At 35.1% G+C, this 21,182-nt stretch overlaps 1 protein-coding gene and 1 long non-coding RNA gene across 2 annotated transcripts; one reads left to right on the top strand and one right to left on the bottom strand.

Moving 5' to 3' along the window:
- The first annotated feature begins 622 nt into the window (after positions 1–622).
- Positions 623–1,240, top strand: LOC112094294. Its single transcript, XM_024174846.1, has one exon. It carries the CDS (start codon positions 623–625, stop codon positions 1,238–1,240), a length of 618 nt encoding a protein of 205 aa, XP_024030614.1.
- Positions 1,241–19,132: 17,892 nt separating this feature from the next.
- On the bottom strand, positions 19,133–20,866 carry LOC112094296. Its single transcript, XR_002903467.1, has 4 exons — positions 20,818–20,866; positions 19,943–20,026; positions 19,475–19,522; positions 19,133–19,219 (listed from the first exon to the last, which is right to left on the bottom strand). It is a non-coding gene; the product is annotated as an uncharacterized LOC112094296 (long non-coding RNA).
- Between the last annotated feature and the right edge of the window lie 316 nt (positions 20,867–21,182).

The raw sequence follows: 21,182 nt of genomic DNA, 5'->3' as shown, positions 1-21,182 counted from the left end.
CATGTCGTTGACGTTGAGGAGTAATGTGGGCGTTCATTCCGGTGCTTTGAAAACCTATAAACGATTGGCTGCGGAATTATATTGGAAGGGAATGAAAATGGATGTTCAGACTTTTGTGGCTTCTTGTGAGGGAATAAATCTTTGACTTTGTCGCCAGCAGATCTCCACCAACCACTTCCAATTCCGAAGCAGGTATGGAATGATGTTACTATGGACTTCGTGGAAGGATTACCCACTTCAAATGGTTTTAGTTTGATTTTGGTGGTTGTTGATAGGCTTAGTAAATATCCCCATTTTATTGCTCTCAAGCATCCTTTTACTGCCAAGTCTGTAGCAGGAGTGTTTGTTCGTGAGGTCATTACATGGGTTCCCTAGGTCGATTATATCAGACCAAGATAAGATTTTCCTCAGCCATTTTTTAGAGGAATTATTTCGCTTGCAAGGTACGAAGTTGTTGTAAAGTACGGCTCATCACCCTCAATCGAATGGGCAAACCGAGGTTGTGAATCGTTGTGTGGAAACTTACTCAAGGTGTTTTGCTGGTGACAAACCCAAACAATGGGTTTAGTGGCTACCATGGGCTGAAATTTGGTATAATATAGCTTTCCATGTTGCTGCCAAAATGACCCCTTTTCGGATTCTTTACAGGCGGGATCCTCTACCCCTCATTCGCTATACCACGGGGTCTACAACCAATTACATGGTGGAGCAGCAACTTAAAACTCGTAATGAGGTGGTGGATCAACTCAAAATGCATCTGTTCGAAGCTCAACAAGCTATGAAATTGTCAGCTAATGGAAAAAGAAGGGATGTGAATTTTCAAGTGGGTGATTTGGTATACTTAAAACTTCGGTCCTATCGCAATAAGTCTCTTGCTAAGTTTGTGAATGAGAAACTCTCTCCTCGATATTTTGTCCCCTTCGAAGTGCTGCAGCGGGTGGACACAGTGGCGTATCGCCTGAACTTAGCACCTTCGGCTACAATTCATCTCATTTTCCACGTATCACAACTTCGTCGTGCAATTGGAGCATCATTAGTTTGTCAGCAACTTCCTCCTCAATTAGGCCCTGATTTACAATGGCAGGTGGAGCCAGAATGTGTCTTGGACATGCGTCCTTCGGTGCATGGTGATCCACAACGACCTGAGGATTTGATCATACGGAAGAATCTGCCGGACTTTGAAGCGATGTGGGCATCGTTTGATGGAATCCTCACCCATTTCACCTTGAGGACAAGGTGATTTTTCAAGGGGGGAGTATTGATAGGCCTGCAATTCGCTATACTTATGTGAGAAAAAGATGAGTTGGTGTTATGATTGTACACGTGTAGGCAGAATGGATGTTATGATTGTACACGTAGGCAGTTGGGAATAAAGACAAAAAAATATAAATAGGTAGTGGAAGGAAAGAGAAAGGGGGGAGAGTTTTATTCTGGAAGAATTCTTGGATCAACCAACCAAGGGAGATTGGCTGGCTCTCGAAGTTCAGCTACCTAAGGAAAATTGTACATGCCTTAAGGCTGGTTCAGATTCAATAAAAAGATTCATTTTCTTTCTCTTCTTTCTTTCTTTCTCTATTCTAAGTGTTTCTGGCTCTAAATCAATTCAAGTACCTATCACAATCTTTATTCAAATAAATTAGACAAAGATAAGTATACAAGCAACATAATCCAATAACAGGGTAAAATGATAAATACAATCAAAAACTAAACTGAAGCAATATTTTAAAACTAGAACAAACAAAAATCACCGAAATAAAAAGCATAAGAAGAGAAAAGACAGAACAAACCTTGAAGGCTGAGCAAGAAATGCTGCGACAGAATCCATGAACCTCGTGAAAAAACAATGCAGCAGCAGGAAGAGCAAATCGAGTGGAGAGGAATAAAATGCAAACGAACACGGAAGAACCGCAAAAAAAAAAAAAGAGAAATGGAGAGGTAGAAAAGTTCTCAAGTTTTGGGATGCATTAATGAACAAAGAGAAATCAAGAAGTGACAAAATCTTACAAGCAACAACGTAGACAAAAAGACAATGAAAGGAGCAAGAATGCAAAGAAAGAAAAACATGATAAAGTAAGAAGACTACCACGTACACACGTGAAAACAACACCAAATGTTAAAATGTATGGCATGAAATATGAAAGAATACGGAGACAAAAATATTTGCACGAATTGGGCGAAATAGATCCCGAGGAAGCTGTTCACCCTTATATGAACGTGGATAAATACACTTTTGGAAGAGCTGCACCTATGCACTTTCAAAGAGTGCTACCATTTAGAACTAAACTAAATATTGATAGACAAATGGTTCAATTATATCAAAGACAAAAGAGAATTGTTAAAATCAACAATTTTTAGGTCCCTAAAAGCATGAACATCATTAAAAATTTATCAAAATGCAGCAAATACAATATATAACATAAACATGAGTGGAATTCAACAAACAAAGAATAAGTGGGAATGAAAAGGGTACCTTGTTCAGTAGGTTTCTTTTTATCAAAAACCACTACTGGAGCAGGAAAAAAATCACAATTTAGATAAGTTAAACTTTGAATTGTTTGTTCACCTACTATATGAGAATCCAGAAATAACATAAAAAATAAGAACCCTGAATTGAACAATATAAAATAAGTCGAATAAAAATATAGTCCACTTCTCAGCAATCAAAATAATAGACCCAAAACACAGCAATAAAAAAGTCAAAAAGCAGAAGAAGAATAGAGGAAGGAGGCACTAAGCAAGCATCTTTATGTTCATGTCCATCTAATACCATCGACTTGTAGGCTATGAACAATGTTTCATCTAACCAAAAGAAATAAGATACAGTCAGCTAGCTTAACCCATATAACATATCAAGCCAAAAACATCTCACTAAAAACCATCACAGTCGATCCAAAAATATTCTAATTTCTTAAAATTATGAAACATGGTCAGATAAAACCACCATGACTCATGAGAACTAAAAAGAGGTCCACAGATGAAGAAAAACAATGTAAGTTTCCCATAGACAAAAATCTTAGTAAAAAAAATTAGAATTGTAAGAAATCAAATCACTAAAAGAGGGAATGAAAAAGTCGAGATCAAATACCAATTTTTTTTGTTCCGCAATTAGCAGAGAGCGAGATAGCGATTGGGGTATAATCTGAAAACCCAAGAGTGAAACGGCGGCTAGAGTACATATAGAATGTACCTAGGCTTTCCTCCTGCAATGGAAAAGGGGAAAAAGAACTCCTTGCTTTCCCTAAATGAAAAAACGCAGTAAGCTCATGAGACAGGGCAAAAGTTGTGAAGATGAAGATAGAGAAAAATTAATCGATAAAGTGATGGTGTGTAAAAGAGAGACTAACATTCTTTGGAATGCAAGAGAGGGAGGGACGAATCAATGGTGGCGCTAACGCAATCGGTGGTCGCAATGATCATCACAGTCACTAGTTTTCATTCTTTTTTGCATCATCTTCTTCCATTTCCAACTCTTTTTCTCTCTTTTCTTTACTTGTATTCTCACAACAAAAAAAGAAATACAGCTACGAATCTAATTTTAAGATCTCAGCAACATTGGAAGCTACAAGCCCCCTCTTTTCTATTTTTGTTAATTTTGCTTTTACGTATCTCTCTCTCTTCCCTTTCATTCTCTCTACAGGCCCCCTTTCATTATCTTGGGTTTCACTTAAGTCCACGATGAAGATTATTAAGCAAGAAGGCCACGAGATTTATTTAGAGTTGGGTTGTCTTAGTGTTGATGAAAGTATGATAGTAGTGGCAACGAGGAGAAAAAGGTGCAAGAATTGCTCCATCTCCCACAAGGCGGTTTTTGAGATGCTGGCGGGGTTACCACCAAGCCCAGGAAGAGACCATGGTATAAATCTCAAGGAAGGCACGACCCTGATAAGCGTTAGGCCTTATCATTATCCTCATTTTCAGAAAAATGTGATAGAGCGCTTGGTCAAAGAGATGTTGACAGCAGGTATTATATAGCCTAGCACTAGCCCATTTTCTAGTCCGGTTTTATTAGTCAAGAAAAAAGCTACCTGGTAACTAGCGTTTTTGTATTGATTATAAAGCCTTAAGCAAGGCTACTATCCCTTACAAATTTTCAATTCCAGTAATTGAGGAATTACTTGATGAACTTCATGGGGCAGCCATATTTTCTAAACTGGATCATAAGTTAGGCTATCATCAGATTCACATGAAGCAAGAGGATGTGCCTAAGACTGCTTTTCGGACACACGAAAGCCAGTATGATTTTTTGGTGATGCCATTTGGCTTAACCAATGCTCCGGCAACTTTTTAGGTGTTAATGAGTGATGTTTTAAAGGATTATTTACGGAAGTTTGCGCTAGTTTTTTTTTTAATGATATATTGGTGTATTGCAAAACATTAGAGGAGCATTTGGGTCATTTGGAGTTGGTGTTTCTGGCGTTGGAAGAACATAAAGTCTATGCTCACAGGAAGAAATGTTCTTTTGCTCAACAAGAAAAACCACATAAATTTTTTTATTAAAATTTTTAACTTACATTCAATCAATATGGATGTATCATAATTTAAAGTTCAAATTTAAATTAGTTTTAAATTCAAAGTAAATTTTAAATCATAGATCTACAAAAATACCCCCAAAATAACAAATTAAATGTCAAGTTCCGTTAAAAAAACCTTATGGAGGGAACTTTTTTATTAACATTTCACTCTTCAGGTGAATGGACTTTACATTTTAAAGATTGACCAACAAAGTTTTACAAGAGGTATAGTTCAGGAGAACTTTTATAATTAATCCTTTTCTTTTCGTTTTCTCTTATTTTCTTGTTGCTCTTCATTATTTTCTTTTCCCTCTATCTTATCTAACTTATTTTTCCCTCTAATTCTTACTATTCCCTTTTTTCCCCTCTCTCTTTTCAATGGCTTAATGATAATGGCAATAAACCTTCCTCCAATGAAGATGAAGATGAAAACGTTAAACCAAGGAGGAAAACACAAGATGAAAAGAAAAAACCTCGTGGCAGCATTTAAAAAATTAATAGAATAAACACAAAATGAAAAGGAAAAACCTTAAGAGTTTGCCGTCCATCTAAAAGTTTTATCATAAAAGGAGCTGATCCTCCTCTTACCTGCACCAAAAGAAAGAAATGGTGCTTAAAGAACAGTTATATTGTATACGTTAAAAAAATAGTTATATTGTATGAGTTCAATAAAAACCTACATCGAACTTGAAGTGTTACAGCTAAAGACATCATTCCCCTTTGTTTTCTTGAAGTGCAACTAACACAGTAACAAGCATGTACGAAAAAATGCTCATTTTCATTCTGCTCTAAGGTTATGTTATGATAGTGCCACAAGTAGCTTGAAGCAACTTGGCCTCAATTTCATCCTTAGCAAGGGACTGGTGTTTCATTGACAACATCTCCTAAAACCCTCCTACCCTTTCCAATGATTGGCAAAGATCGAAGCATGACTAAAGCGGACTAAATGTTTTAGACATAGAAAGACGACAAAAAATAATTGTTACAAAAATTATAAACACTTAGGCCTCGTTCATTTCACTGATTCGAGTTTTCAGTTTTAAGTTTTTACAGCTAAAAGCTCTTAGAAAATGTCACATCCAACTTTTTCTACTACAGTTAAAAGCTCTCAGAAAATGTCACATCTCAGCTCAAATTAAAAACTCGAATCCGCAAAACGAACGAGGCCTTACATGAGGAGAAAGGTTATCAATATTCAATTTATCATAACCAACATGACTATTCTTCTTTTCCTGTCTCTTTTTCTAATAGTTCTCTCTCTTTTCCTTCTTAAGTTTTTTTTTTGACTTTTTTTTCTTTGTATTTTCTTTTTGCCATTCTTTTCGTCTGTGTTGGCTTCATGAATAACAGCTTGATAAATTTCCTCTATTTAAAATGAGATGAGAATATCAAATTCGACATTTAAATAGAACTAAAGAATGCACATTGAACAACAAATCCAAAATTCCTATTTGGTACATAAAGAGTAAATAAAGCCAAGTGAAAGAAAGATATAGGTTCCAACGGGAATTCCATGTAATCCAAACTCAATATTTAAGTACCCCATTCACTTGGTTTTATGTATTTCAACTTCCACTATTTGTATGGATAGCAAATATAACTCATGACATGAAGAACAATAAATTATGTATCATTGCCTTGCTTTTTTTTTCTGTCTTGTTTTTTCTTTCCGTTTTCTTCCTTTATTTTTCTTATTTTTTTCCTTCTCTTTTGGTTAGCTACTTAGCTTTAGGAAGATCCCCTTGAAGGCACATCAACTCATTGGGTATACAAAATTGGTTCAAACTCATATAAGATGCAATAAGGAATAAGAGACGAACCATGTTTACCTGACCTTTTCCACCACCAACGGTCATCATAAATATCTCGCTACCACCAACTAGAGAACATGCATTTGTCATAGCACAAAGGAAGCTTATCAAAATCTGTGACAGAGAAGAGAAGCAACATTTTAATGAGAGAGAGATACTACATCCAAAAAGTTTAATTTGATAGCTAAAAGAAATTAGTAACAATTAAACCATAGAGTTGATATATACACAGTACTAGAGAAATACTACAAGTCTACAGCCACATAGTTTGATTTTCACCATATCTGTCAAATGTACCTTGTACAATGCTGGACAGGCATCTTCTCTCTTTGTCTCTACCTTCCTTTTAACTTCTGCTGCAATCAAATTTTCTTTTAAGATTCAAAACCTTCTTGCTACATTTCACGTTCCACTTTCTCGATCCATTTCTCAACCAGAACCATATACCATGTTTTTTATAACCATTTTCCAGTAACTATTATGCAGAAAAAAGAAAAGAAAAAAAAAGAAACGCAATATGCAGCTCAGTTTACCAATCCCCTTTTCAAGAGCAACTTTTAGCCCATGTTAGTCGTACTAAAAGAAGAACATCTAAAAGGAGGGAAGTAAAACAGTCCTTACCTGGAAATTTCTTTGATTAGGATCCAATAAATCTGTAATTTGCTCGTTGTAAATCTGAAAAATTAGTTAATGAGTTAATGGAAGAAATTACACAATTCAATAGTCCAATCAACATTATTGATTTGCTCCTGCAGAGAGAAGTTCCATAGAGGGCTTGCAGCAGATGGATACAAAATTCAATGCGTAGAACGAAAGAAAGACAAAACAAAGTTACCTCATTTATCCAAGCATAAAGACGCTCAAAAACTCTAGGAGTTAAAACTTGTTGATCACTCGATATGTGTTAATCCAAAAATGAGTTGGTTGGACCCCACATCGTATAAGTCTTTCCACTTCCCACCTAGCAACAATCATTTTTGCATATGTTACATATAATAGTTGGGACACGTGCTCCACATTTCCTTCTTCTAAATTGTATATGTATTTTAAGTATAGCTTGTTTTTCTCGCTTGTTTAGAAGGATGAGTTTTTTTATTTAAAAAAAAAAGATTTGGTGACGTGTGGTAAACTGTGTACAGCTTGAAAAACAGCCTGGAAAACCGTGTACAGTTAGATAATATTTTAGAAAATTAGTTTGACAGATTGTATCCTTAGAACTAGTGATAGTTTCCTAATTTGTTACTTTCCTAAATTGTTAGGATACAGACTTAGAGGGTGTTTGGTATGAGGATTCGTGTCATGGTTCGAATTATGGTTCGTAGCTCGCTACAGTGTTTTCTCTCACAAAAAACACACGTAAACCGAGAAGTGTTCTGAATCATGATTCTAAATCCGTGAACAAAACATCCACTTAATGTTAGGGGTGCTATATATATGTATGTTGCCGTGTAAACATTCAATATAATAGAAAAACAGGGTTTTTCATCTTCAATTCACCAATCCAGTTGAACATGATCAAGGGCAGTTCATCTTCATCCTTGATATCAGAGTGTCTTTTCCAATAAAGAAAAAAAATTTCTCCATCATTGTCGACTTGGACATCCATCGTTTAGAGTTACTAAGATTATGTTTCCTTCTTTGTTTAAGAATTTAGATGTTGAAAGATTCCAATGTGAAGTGTGTGAACTTGCTAAGCACAAGCGTGTACCTTTTCAAATTAGTAAAATAAGTTCCTTTCCTTTTTATCTTGTTCACAGTGATATTTGGGGTCCATCTATGGTTTCTAACGTTTCTAGGGCAAGATGGTTTGTTTCTTTCATTGATGACTGTACTCGTGCTACATGGATTTTCCTACTTAAACAAAAGTCTGATGTTAGTAATGTATTCCCTAATTTTCATTCTATGGTCAAAAATCAATTTGGGGTCTCAATCAAAAGGTTTAGGTCAGATAATGCCAGGGACTATTTCAATCAAACTCTTGCCTCATTCTTTCAGAAAGAGGGAATAGTACACGAATCGTCATGTGTCAGTACTCCACAACAAAATGGAGTAGCAAAAAAGAAAAATGGTGATCTTCTTGAAAAAACTCGAGCCTTGTTGTTTCAAAAAAGCGTGTCAAAGGCTTTTTGGGAGGAAGCAATCCTTACAGTCACTCATCTGACAAATCGTTTGCCTTCAAGAATCTTGGATTCTAGAAGTCCCATGGACATACTCATCACTTTACCCGAACTTGAAGACTACAAACAATCTTGTCCCTAGGATTTTTGGGTGTGTCATTTGTCCATGTTCACAGTCAAAGTAGGGCGAAATTAGATCCAAGGGCTCTCTAAAATGTGTCTTTGTGGGATATTCTTCAACTCAGAAAGGATATAAGTGCTATCATCCCCCGTCAAAGAAATTCTATGTCTCGATGGATGTCATGGTCAATGAACAAAAGTCTTATCTCTAATCCTTATCCTCAGGGGGAGAGTTCATTGAAAGAAGATAAGGAAGGTTTTTTGCTTGATTTGTCATCAATCCACAAGTCGGACAGTTCCACTCATGTTCCTTCTGCTACACCTGGTCCATCTTGTTCCACTCATGTTCCTGAACCCGTACTTGAAACACCAAATGAACCACAAGAAAAACCCGATTCTGCCCTGGAAAATGTGAGATTTGGTAAAGGCAACGTGTTCACAAGAAGGACGAAGGCTGTTCCAAAACCTATGCAGTCCAAGAATCCAACTCAAACCCTTCGAATGAGGTAACTATTTCTAGCCATTTTTTACAAGATAAAACTGAATTGCATGTGGATAATGATGACCATGACCTTCCAATTGCCATTAGGAAATGAACTAGAGAGTGTACAAAGTGACCGTTATACCCTCTTGCACATTTCCTATCCTTAATAATTTTTCTCCATCTCATAGAGCCTTTGTTGTCAGCCTAAATACCATCACCATTCCGAGGCTTTATCTAATGAAAAATGGAAACAAGCTATGAATGTGGAAATGGAGGCGTTGGAAAAGAACGAAACTTGGGAGTTAGTGAAGTTATCGGAAGGAAAAAGACCAGTGGGTTGTAAATGGGTGTATACTGTGAAGTATAGAGTAAATCGGTTGATTGAGAGGTACAAGGCACGGTTAGTAGCCAAGGGGTAGTATACTCAAACTTATGGGATTGATTATGTTAGTTTACCAATCCACCCCAAAAGCTTAACCTTTTAGGAGGTGGGCCAACAATAATTTTACACTTTAACACTCCCTCTCACGTGTGGGCTGGACAATGGGCAATCGTGTGGGTAAATTAATTGGAAAGCCCAACACGTGAATATTTAAGCCCGAGATATATTAAAAACCCAACACATGATGATAATTTTAAATTGGGATAAAGAGTGTAATTACATGGGTTTAAACCCAGGACCTCCCGCTCTGATACCATGCTAGTTTACCAATCCATCCTAAAAGCTTAAACTGTTAGGAGGTGGGCCAACAATAGTTTTATACTTTAACACTCCTCCTCACGTGTGGGCTGGACAATGGGCAATCCTGTGGGTAAATTAATTAGAAAGCCCAACACGTGAATATTTAAGCCCGAGATATATTAAAGACCCAACACATGATAATAATTTTAAATGGGGATAAAGAGTGCAATTACAGGGGTTTGAACCCAGGACCTCCCGCTCTGATACCATGTTAGTTTACCAATGCATCCTAAAAGCTTAAGCTTTTAAGAGGTGGGCCAACAATAGTTTTACATTTTAACAGATTATCTAGAGACTTTTGCCCCTGTGGCAAAGATGAACATAATACTAGTATTGTTATCACTAGCAGCAAATTATGGTTAGGAGTTGCAACAGTTTGATGTCAAAAATGCCTTTCTACATAAGGAACTAGAGTAAGAGATTTAGATGGAGGTTCCACCAGGATGGGAAGAATTTGACTGCTCATACCGTGTGTAGATTGAAGAAGGCACTGTATGGCCTTAAGCAGTCACCACAGGCATGGTTTGGGAGATTTGCAAAAGTTATGTTGGCTACGGGATACAAACAAAGCCAAGGGGATCATACATTGTTCATTAAGCATTCTCCTTCAGGGAGAGTTATAGCTCTTTTGGTGTATGTTGATGACATAATATTGACAAGAGATGATGTTAGGGAGAAACAAGTCTTGAGTCAGCATTTGGCGAAGGAATTTGAGATTAAAGCATTAGGAAGGTTGAAGTACTTTCTCGGGATTGAAGTTGCTCACTTGAAGCAGGGAATCTTCTTTTCTCAACAGAAGTATGTTACGGATCTTCTCAAGGAGACTGGCAAGACAGCATGCAAACCAGCGAGTACTCCTATAGATCTGAATTTCAAACTTGGGAAAGAAGAGGAGGATGCCACAGTGAATAGAGAAATGTATCAACATTTAGTGGGAAGACTCACTGATGTTCTTACCAAATGATTCAATATAATAGAAAAACAGGGTTTTTCATCTTCAATTCACCACATGACGAATAATATGAAAGATTTGATGAATGAGGTTGTATTGCTCTGTGAAATAAATTAAGAGAAATGAAGTTGAAGGGCTATATATAGTTCTTAAGCAATTAAAATAAGGACTACAAAAGGTTTAACAAAATGTTAGCAATAATGAGGTTAAAACAAAGAAGAAAAAGCATATTAGTAGTGTTCAACATCCACAGGGAACATGCAAAACGAGATCATACTAAGGAACATTTCCCTTGATTGTTTGTTGACGAGTGTAAATCTCCACTAAGGTGTAACCATTGGAAGGAAATGAATTATCAAAAGGAGAAACATAATCAGGAAATGTTCAAACTTGAGCGGAGAAATTTTATACAAGTACCTTCATTGGTAATACAGATTGTGATATGACACAAGCTGAGATGCTATTGTGTCTACTGTAACAAGGCATTGGATCTAGGCTCTACTGTTCTAGGGTAATTTCGGCAGACGTAGAGGGGGTTACATCTAAAGAAGAAAAATAATGTGCTATTAACATACAAACTATTGGAGATCGTTGATAGTTCTATCACATTCATACCAAGCAATCACATGCAGCCTGAATGCTTGTTCCCAGAAATAAATAAATAAATAAAATGACAGGGGTTCAAAATCAATCACATGTAGGATCTACGGGCTTAGTATCAACAGCTATCATCCGATCTTGAGTTCTAGAACTCCCTACATGAAGTCATTGTACATCAGAGATCATCAAGAGTAACAAATCTAGCAACTAAATTCATTATTCCAAACATGTCCACACACATCTATGTGTGTGTGTGCAGCAACTAAATTCATTACCTCTGATATGAAAGATGTGTCGAAGCAAGTAGTATGGGTAGGATAAAACACAAGCATAAATACTGGCACCTTATTACCACCAACAAGGACAGATTTACATGATCACACATATTAGGAATCACATAACAAAAATATGAATGGAACAATTAATGGAGGACATTTGTAATCATATGACTATGCTATTTATCATAGCAACTATGGTGAGTTGTGATCTATCAGATATTATACCCAACAGGTTACAGGCAACTATAGAAGTGCTTGCCAACATTTGATCATAAGATTGATGTTTTCTTAATGGAACTGATACCCGTTCTTTCTTAGAATGGATATAACACTCTAGCAACAGGGATAGATTTACCAAATAGGTTATGGGCAACTAAGAAATGCTTGCCAACATTTGATCATAAGATTGATGTTTTCTTAATGGAACTAACACCCTTTCTTTCTAAGAATGGATATAACACACTAGCAACAACAATATCGGTGTTTATATCTCACAAAGTTACCCATTACACAAGAGATTCGCAGGTATGCAAGTGCACATATATGTTTCAAATAATTAAAATGAAAGCAGATGGAACAGACAACAACCACTCTGGTAATGGTCGCAAAAATTGATGGCTCTTTGTTCATCCAAATGCATAGAAGGAGAGCACAAACAAAGACGGAGAGAGGTGAAACAAAAGGATAGAGAAAAAAGCCGGAGGAGAAAAGACTAGGAAAGAGAGGGGGCGGGAGGCAACCTTAGAAAGAAAAGAGAAAAAATCAAAACCAAAACCAAAAAAAAAAAAAGGAGCACAAAAGGAATGAACCTAGTTCTCGAACAGTGACGAAAAAGAACCTAGATTTATAATAGAATAACCATAACCATTATTTCCATCTTTATTGCAATGTTCCCTTCAATACTAAGTTGTTAAATAGTAAGATTCCAGCAGGAAAAAAACTCACATAATTTTGGGGATTAAGCGAGTAAGATCTTACTTGATAAATTACAAGAGAGAGTGAGAGACAAGAAAACTCACCATAGTTGAATGGACCCTCAAGTGTGGTAGAAGGAGCTAAGGCCCGTTCATGACTCAACCTAATCAGCACCCGAAGCTAACAAAAAAAGCTTGGATTACCAAAGTCCCTATATCAATAACATTTCCCTTGATTGTTTGTTGACAAGTGTAAATCTCCACTAAGCTGTAAGATTCCAGCAGGAAAAAAACTCATAATTTTGGGAATTAAGCGAGTAAGATCTTACTTGATAAATTACAAGAGAGAGTGAGAGACAAGAAAACTCACCATAGTTGAATGGACCCTCAAGTGTGGTAGAAGGAGCTAAGGCCCGTTCATGACTCAGCCTAATCAGCACCCAAAGCTAACAAAAAAAACTTGGATTACCAAAGTCCCTATATCAGTATACCCACGAGAGAGAAAAAAGACAAAAATAAAACCCAAAATTTCAGTTTATCCCACAAAACAAAACTATCCCCCCAGTATTTTAAAAAGTCCTTCGTTTCCTTCCTAGCCAAATACCTTAAAAGATTGATAGTATAGCAACTTCTGAAAAACTTCTGCCCCTAGGACTAAAATTAGAAGGATCCAGGAACCACTCAAATCAATTCCCTCCTTGCAGCTCCTAGGCAAGACTCGAGAGATTCCTAACTCTTTCAGCAAAAGCAACCATATATGGAATGAATAATGGTAATGTTACGAGGAAATAACAAGATCGCATTTTATGAACAAACCACTTTAACCTACAAAAACTCATAAAAAGATGCCAAATTATCACAAGTCAGAGAAGCAAATAATAAAATAAAATAGTTCAAATATTAGAGAGAGAGAGAGACATATCACCCTTTTTTAAGGGGGGTGGAGTTCCAAGGGAAGCAAGCAAGAACCAATTGTGAAGAGGCTCTAAGGAGAGCCTCTGTTAGAGACGAAGACACTGAACATACAGAGTCAAACCCTCACCACACTTTTCTCACTTAACTTGAAAAGTACCAACTCAAATTCGATACCAGCAATCCCACCAAGCCTCTCCTTTAATACGTTGAAACAGCACAAGCAGCGTCACAATTAAAAAATAAAACGACACCTTGAAAAGCAAAGAACGCAATATAGAAAGTAGAAAAATAAAACCATCAAAAGGAAACAACCTGAAGATTAAAGATGTAACAATCAATCAAATAAAGTTTTTATAAAGTTAAAAGAGGACAACGACTTTCACCTAAAACAGGCCAACGACAAACAAAAGGTAAAGAAAAATAAATAAATAAAGGAAATAACAAGACACATGTATGCATATCAAATGTCAAAATAAATGTCCACGCTTTATGCTCTAAAAAATGGTTGCAAACAAGAGAATGCGTGGGCTAAAATAAATTAAGAGCAACAATGTGCATAGAATCCTAATGGAGAAGGATGCGAAAATGATAAAAGAAGGATTTTAGCGTAATTGAATTAGGACTTCGGGAATAAGCATTTCACCTGCTAAGAAGTAGATGGCGTACTTTTGGTAAATGCTGGTCAGAGTGCTGCAATCCAACAAAGCTAGTGAATGGCAAAAGAAATTCACTTTCACAACATAAAAGATCTAAATCACAAATCAAAAATTGTGGCTAAAATTTGTCAAAAATTAATCTCAGTTGCTATAAGAATTCCATCTTTTCTGTCCACATATACAATTTATATAGTTTATGGCGTTATGCAACCCAAGTGCAAGAAACAACAAAACAAATAAATTAAAAAAAAAAAGAAAATCTTTATGGAAGTAGAAGTCATGCATCATCCACAACACTTTCAAGTTGAACCCAGAATACACGTTCTCAAAAGGAAATTTTTTTTTCATGAAACAAAGCTCTTGATGCTAAACATATCAAAATGATAAAAAAATAGCCAAAAAAAAACAAAAAAGAAAAAAAAGAGGAAAACAAAATCCTAACCGAGAAGGAAAGCTTCTAAAATATGGCCAACTTAGAAATCAACTCACACAGTTTCTGTAAAACACCCAGCAAATTAAGCGAGAGAGAGAGAGAGAGAGAGAGAGAGAGAGAGAGGGGGGGAAATGAAGCTAGAGAGAGAGAGAGGTGAATTTACATCTGCATACAACCACTATCAAATTTAAAATCTGTATTCAGCAAGGGTTAATGAAATACACTAAAGAAATCAAGCAATGAATAATTAAATTGAAGGAAACAAAGAAGAGAACAGACTAACTTTACACAAAGCCTAGAACCGGAAGTAAGGTCTGATATTAATTAATGTACCCCAACATTACTATGAGAAGAAATAATTATAATATATCGATAATCTGATAAACATTACTGATTAAACAACAATAATCTAATATATATATATATATATATATACCAGCAGAAAAGTCCAACAGAGGATGGCTAGCTGCACCTAGCACGATTCCATAACACAAGTGAAAACAGTGTGCCAGCCAGAACTCTAAGCATTGATGCTAGTTGCACCTGCCCGATTTGACAATCCCTGCATGTGTAATTGCCAGATGTACTTAGATGGACATAAACAAGTTAATTACGAAATATGGCTGGTCATCCATTCTCTCATTTGGTGTAGAAAGAAATTTCAATTAAAAAAAAAAAAACAAACAGATAAAATAAATATCTCGAATAAAACAATATTTGAAAAATGAGAGAAATTTGAAAGCAAAAGAAAAACTAAATTCTTTGATGCAAATCATGACATGCTAAAGAGTACACCCAATAAATAAGGAATAACTTCATCAGTGAGATATATTGCAAGCTAGATTGAAAGAATACCATTCCCTCTTCATTTCTTTTAGTTCATGTTTTCTTTAATGTGTTACTCTTGATGGTTTCTTTAATACGTTAGATAAGCAGGACTTAATAATGACTTATTTTTCTTTTTTGTAAGAGCTAATATAGTCTTCATGTTTCTAATCCACTTTTGACTAATTTTATTTTTCATCTTTTTTTCAAGTTTTACATACTTGGAGATGCAAATTGAAGACATATATTTATATCATCAACAATTTACGTTCTCTTTTGTTATTGTTATTGTAACCAAAGATGAAGAAGAAGAAGAAGAAGAAGAAGGGAAAGGGAAAAAAAACTGTTTGTCACCCATATATTACCTTAACTAAATGTAATTAGCCCTAGGAGATATTCTCAATGTAACAAAAGAAACATAGGTCCAACTAATTGAATGCAAGGTTTTATTTTAGCTGCTGAATGTAAAGATTCTAATCATTAATGACTAAATATGAATCAATGAAATCAGAAATAGGGGGAAGCAATTATCAACTACGTGGGTGCTTGAAAGAGCACACCAGGGGTGTTCGAAAAAGATTGAGTGCAAACTTCTAGACGTAAGGCAACACGAGCTTTCTTTAAAGGTTCTTACTGTCAAATGTTTCAAAACTTAATTAAAAAAAACATTTTAACTATGTGGCATTACAGAGCAACCTTCATTAAAAGCTGCTTTACATCTAACATTGTATGTAAACACTGTGAGATTTTCAACATAAATCCCTAATTTAGCATTTCGCTTATCTGTAGAAAAAAGTTAATAACAGCCCTCGTAAGTAGCACTATAAGAAGAACTTCTAAAAAGGGAAAAAAAATAGTCCTTACCTGAGTATTTCTTTGACTAGGATCCAATAAATCTGTAATCAGTTAATGAGTTAATGGAAGAAATTATACAGTTAAAATAGGCCAATTACACCAAAAATCTACCTCAAAAAAGGAATAGTGACACAGACACTGATACTTGAGTTGTCTATCAGCATTCTTCTTTTGCTCCCATAGAAAGAAGTTCCACAAACAGCTTGCAGCATATATATGATATACAATTAAATTAGAACAATACAAAAGACAGAATAAATTTACCTCGTTTATACAAGCAAAGAGACGCTCAAAAACTCGAGAAATGCTTTCAATCCAACAATGCGTTGGCTAGACCCCGCATCGTACAAGTCTTTCCCACATCCCGTCTAACAAAAATCACTTTTCATATATGTTACGCATATTCCATATCACAACACATCACAAAACAAAGGCAAATTCAACATACCTGTCCATAGGCAAAAATCGAAATGTTGAAACATGTCATACAATTTTCAACAAGTGGTGCTCCCATAAGTTGGAAAATATCTAGCAGCAACAGAAAGTTGTGATCAAACTCAATCATTTAAAGGTTAAAGCAAACTATTCATTCAAGTAGCTGGAGAAACTCATATCTCCACCAAGTCGAATGTAAAAGTTTTCCCGTTGATTGCCAAAGAATCATTAGAAATTTTCAGAACTATCATTTCTTCATCCTTGTCTTTGCGTGGTGGCCTCATTCGCACTAATACCTACAAAACCATAGTAGGAAGTTTAATAATAACGAAAATTCTGAGACTGAACAGGCAAGGAAAAGAAAAGCCACAAATTTTAGAATGTGAGACTTTAAATCAGTTTACAATTTGGAAAACAAATAAAGCAGCTGAACAAATAGCTATTTATTTGAAAATATGAGAACTCTCCACAATATAACTCATTTTCATTATAATCAAGAAATTCAACTCATTTTACAAACTTTTTGAGTTCATAAGGAAAACTTATCTTCGTCAATTACAAGCAATTTGGAACCTCAAATTTTACAAACAATTTGATTTTTTTTTTTTTTTTTTTTTGAGTAGAAAGAGTAGAAAGACATACAATCCGTAGTGGAAAGAAATCCAAACAAATAATGTCGTTTTCTATCTAAAGAGCAAGTAAGAATAAATCACGTGATGTAAGAAAAACAACACATAAGATTTATTTAACTGCCTGGAAGAAGAAAAGGACATAAAGATCATAAGATCATGAGGTTGATGGAGACATCATGTTGGACCTACAAAATATCAAAATATAAGAGATGGTATAAAAGAACTAAATTATTCAATTGCAAAAAAAAAAAAAAAAAAAAAAAAAAAAAAAAAAAAAAAAGAGAAAGAATGAACTTATCTTTTTCTTTTTAAGATAGGGTAGAAGTATCCGTAAATACAGATACAATCCGTGGCGGACAAAGATCCAACCATTAATGTCCTTTTCTTATCCAAGAAACATGAAAGGTAAACCACGGTTAGCCTTTTAACAAAGAGCAAAATCATAATTAACCAAACCGTCCGGAACAAGAAAAAGACATAAGATAGCAGCAACCGTGGAGAAGAAATAAGCATCAACGAGTACCTAGGATCACCAATAGCATAATAAATATAGAAAACAAAATATATAGTAAATAATAATACAAACAAAAAAATAGAAAAATATAGAGAAAATAAAATGGGACCCAACTTAAAAGAAGGATAACATGGTTGAGAAGATCCTGTAAAGTGGTCAATTTCAACTCGGAAAAGACGAACAACATGAAAATAGAAGAGTAAAAACCCTTCCATTCTTTTTTTATCCGTACTTAGTGTAGGTCACCGAGATAATGAAAACAAAGGAGAATGAATAACAAGAGATGTAGTTTACCAAGAAACATATGTATAGCAAATAATAACAAATTCATCTTTACTTATGAAACTCTCATAAAGAGAAACATAATAATAGATTACTTTTAAACTCTCATATAGAGACTAAAAATGAAAAACTTAATAAAATAACTTCTGAAACATAGATTACTTTGAGCAATCGAAAAGCATCTAAAATAGATACAATCCATGGCAGATAGAGATCAAACCATAAATGCCTTCTTCTATCCAAGGAACAAGCAAGAATAAATCATGTGATATTAAAAAAACGGCCTGTAAGAAGAAATAAGACATGATGAAGTTCAAGAATCAAAAATTGTTGATGACATCAAATTGGACCTGAAAAAATTAAAAATTATAAATAAGGGAATTGAAGCAAAAATCAAAAATCATTATTAAGAATAAAGTAAAAGTTCCACGCAGTTGTATGAAAAGATTGTTGCATAACAGAGATGTTATTAATGTATAATCCAATAAGGTGAATGCGGCTTGTCTGAGGGAGGAAGTAAAGAAAGGTTGTTGAGACCTTCCCTACAAACCTCCATAACTCCTTATTTGAAATACATAAAAAATGAAGAACTTAAAAGAAAATATTAACCCGGCTAAATTCTTCGTACACCTATATTTGAATAATAGTTCAATTTGAATAATAGTACATAATTATATCTTAAGAAGCAGCTTTTCTTAGGAGATCCTACTTCCTAAGGCATTAGGTTAGCCATACCCAACTGCGAAAAAGTATTGTTGGAGTCTATAAATCTATGTCAATATGGGAGTTTTCACATATAACAATTAAGAAAAAAGTCAAAAAGGATTCTTCCCTTGTTTTCAGTGAAAAAAGTACACCCCCAAAACCCCACTTGCTCTTCCTCTACTCACTCAAATGTTACAGGAAGCAAAAACTCTAGATTCCTCGTTGTTTTGTCACCATTACTGATAAGACAAGTGAAGTTGATGGGAAAAAGAAAATTCTTATTAAACTATCATGAAATCAAACAATTTCGCTCAGAGAAGAAGAGAGCTTCAAACATCAATTTACCTAAAAATCAATTTAGAGATTCAAACAAGGGATCACCATCGTTGTCATCATCCGCGGCTATTGGCTTTACATCATCAATTACGATTTTTGGACCTACATGTATTTCAAATCCCTAAAAATCCAAATACAATTTTAAATACTTAAACTGAATTTCTACAAAACCCATGGCAAGAGAAGGAAAATATAGAGAAACAAAGATTAGAAACAAAATTTGGACTTTTCACACATGCTAGGAAACACCAAAAAGAGAATAATAGAGAAAGAAAATCAGTTTGATACATTTAATCTATTTCTATCTACAATAGAAATATTTTTGTATGCATAAATCTAATAGTACAGAGGACTTACATTGTACGTTGCTTCCTTGAGATTTTCTTTGGCTATTCAGTTTGCAATCTATCAATTCAATAACAAGAAGAGCAAAACTAAGTTCAAAGTTAGCCTTATACACTGAATATTGCAAATGAAAAAAATTGGTCCCCTCTACAATCAAATCTACCCACTAAATAATGCACTTATGTTATCCTGGAGAAAACAATTAATTAGATATTCTAGAAAACAATTAACTTTTTCCTCTCCCTAGTAATCCAAAAAAGGAAACTAGCAAAAAGAGAACACTTGAGATGGAATTAGCAAGAAATTAGCAGAGACCATGTAGCAAGTTACCCTCTTTCAGACCACTATCCATTGTAGTAGACACACACATGCACAAATGTGTTTTCTAACATTGCTCTATGCAAAACACAAATAACAGAACAACAACCAAGGAACAACAACCAGTAGCACCCAAGTTTATCTCTGTATCTCTAAAATTACCTGAGAGCTAATATAAAGCTTTCATCAAGCTTTGGTCAATGAGAGCCTCGACTTATTCATCAGTTGTGCCATGTGCCATCTTCTCTGCAAATGAGAGAAGAAAAAAAATGGAAAAATGAGTAGTTAGCAAAAGTCAATAAGTCCAACACAAAAAGCTAAAAGTAATTCATCCGGTACCCACAATTGATTCATAGAAAGGAAGCCCAAACAACCTAGGAAACAAACCAATTCACAATTGAAAGAAGCCACAAAAACCAATTCACAAAAGGAAGAAGTCGACCAGCACCCTTGATTTCTGCATTTACCTCAAAAAGGCACTTAAGAGTAGTATAGAAAGTTACCTTTGTTACAGATAGTATCTTATTAAACAATTAACAAACTGAAACGTTGGTTTTTAGATTAGGAGCAGTGACATAACTAGTTTGAATGAGGGATCTAAAGTAATTATCCTTTGGTTTTGAACAGAAAAGAGATTTAAATATAGTCACTTCTACTTTATTCATTCCAATAGTCTCAATCATATCTCTAAACTTTGTTGGCAATGAAAAGCTTCAACACTAAAAATCACTACTGATTTTTAAACATCTGCCACAAGCATCGAGAAAACACCAAATTTATGTATTGATAATCGAGTAATAAGAGAACATAGGAGGAACTGAATCACGTGTTTACTGTTTATATCAAGATTTACCAAATATACTTTATAATTTGAAATGAAGCCTCATACCCTAAAATTTCGAATCATAATTCTAAAGAACAATAACCAATCAATTATTGGCACCCCTGTTAACCTTAATGTCTCTCAGAATACAGAAAATAACCAAAAGAAAACGATAACTGAGTAAAAATCCACAACACAGAGAGGGAAAAATTACCAAAAATCCAGAAGTAAGTTGCAACTCTTTAGTCAGATTAGGAAGAGAGAGAATTTAGCAGCGATTTCTTTGGAAAAACTCTATCAAACCTTCAATGGTGGATCTGGTCTAATGAGGAAGAAAGAGAGAAATGTCGGCGATTGTTTGGGAAAACTTCTATCATTCCTTCAACAATGTTTCAATCTGGTCCGATGAGAACGTGAGAGAGCAGAATCCGGCGATTGCTGGTGAAAACTCCGGTCATTATCCGGCGACATTAATGTCCGACGAGGGATTGGGAGAAAGTGGAGGTCAAGAGGGTGGAAATCGCCGGCGAGTGCTCCGGAATCGGGGGCAACGAGTTCGGATCCGACGGCGGAGCGTTC

Source organism: Morus notabilis, unplaced genomic scaffold (genome assembly GCF_000414095.1).
Source record: "Morus notabilis unplaced genomic scaffold, ASM41409v2 Scaffold280, whole genome shotgun sequence".
Lineage (NCBI taxonomy): Eukaryota > Viridiplantae > Streptophyta > Magnoliopsida > Rosales > Moraceae > Morus > Morus notabilis.
The sequence above is the reverse complement of the archived record's forward strand: the minus strand, read 5'-3'. Positions and strand labels throughout refer to the sequence as shown.

Coding starts and splice junctions, on each gene's coding strand:
- LOC112094294 (XM_024174846.1), top strand. CDS start 623: ATGACCCCTTTTCGGATTCTTTACAGGCGGGATCCTCTACCCCTCATT.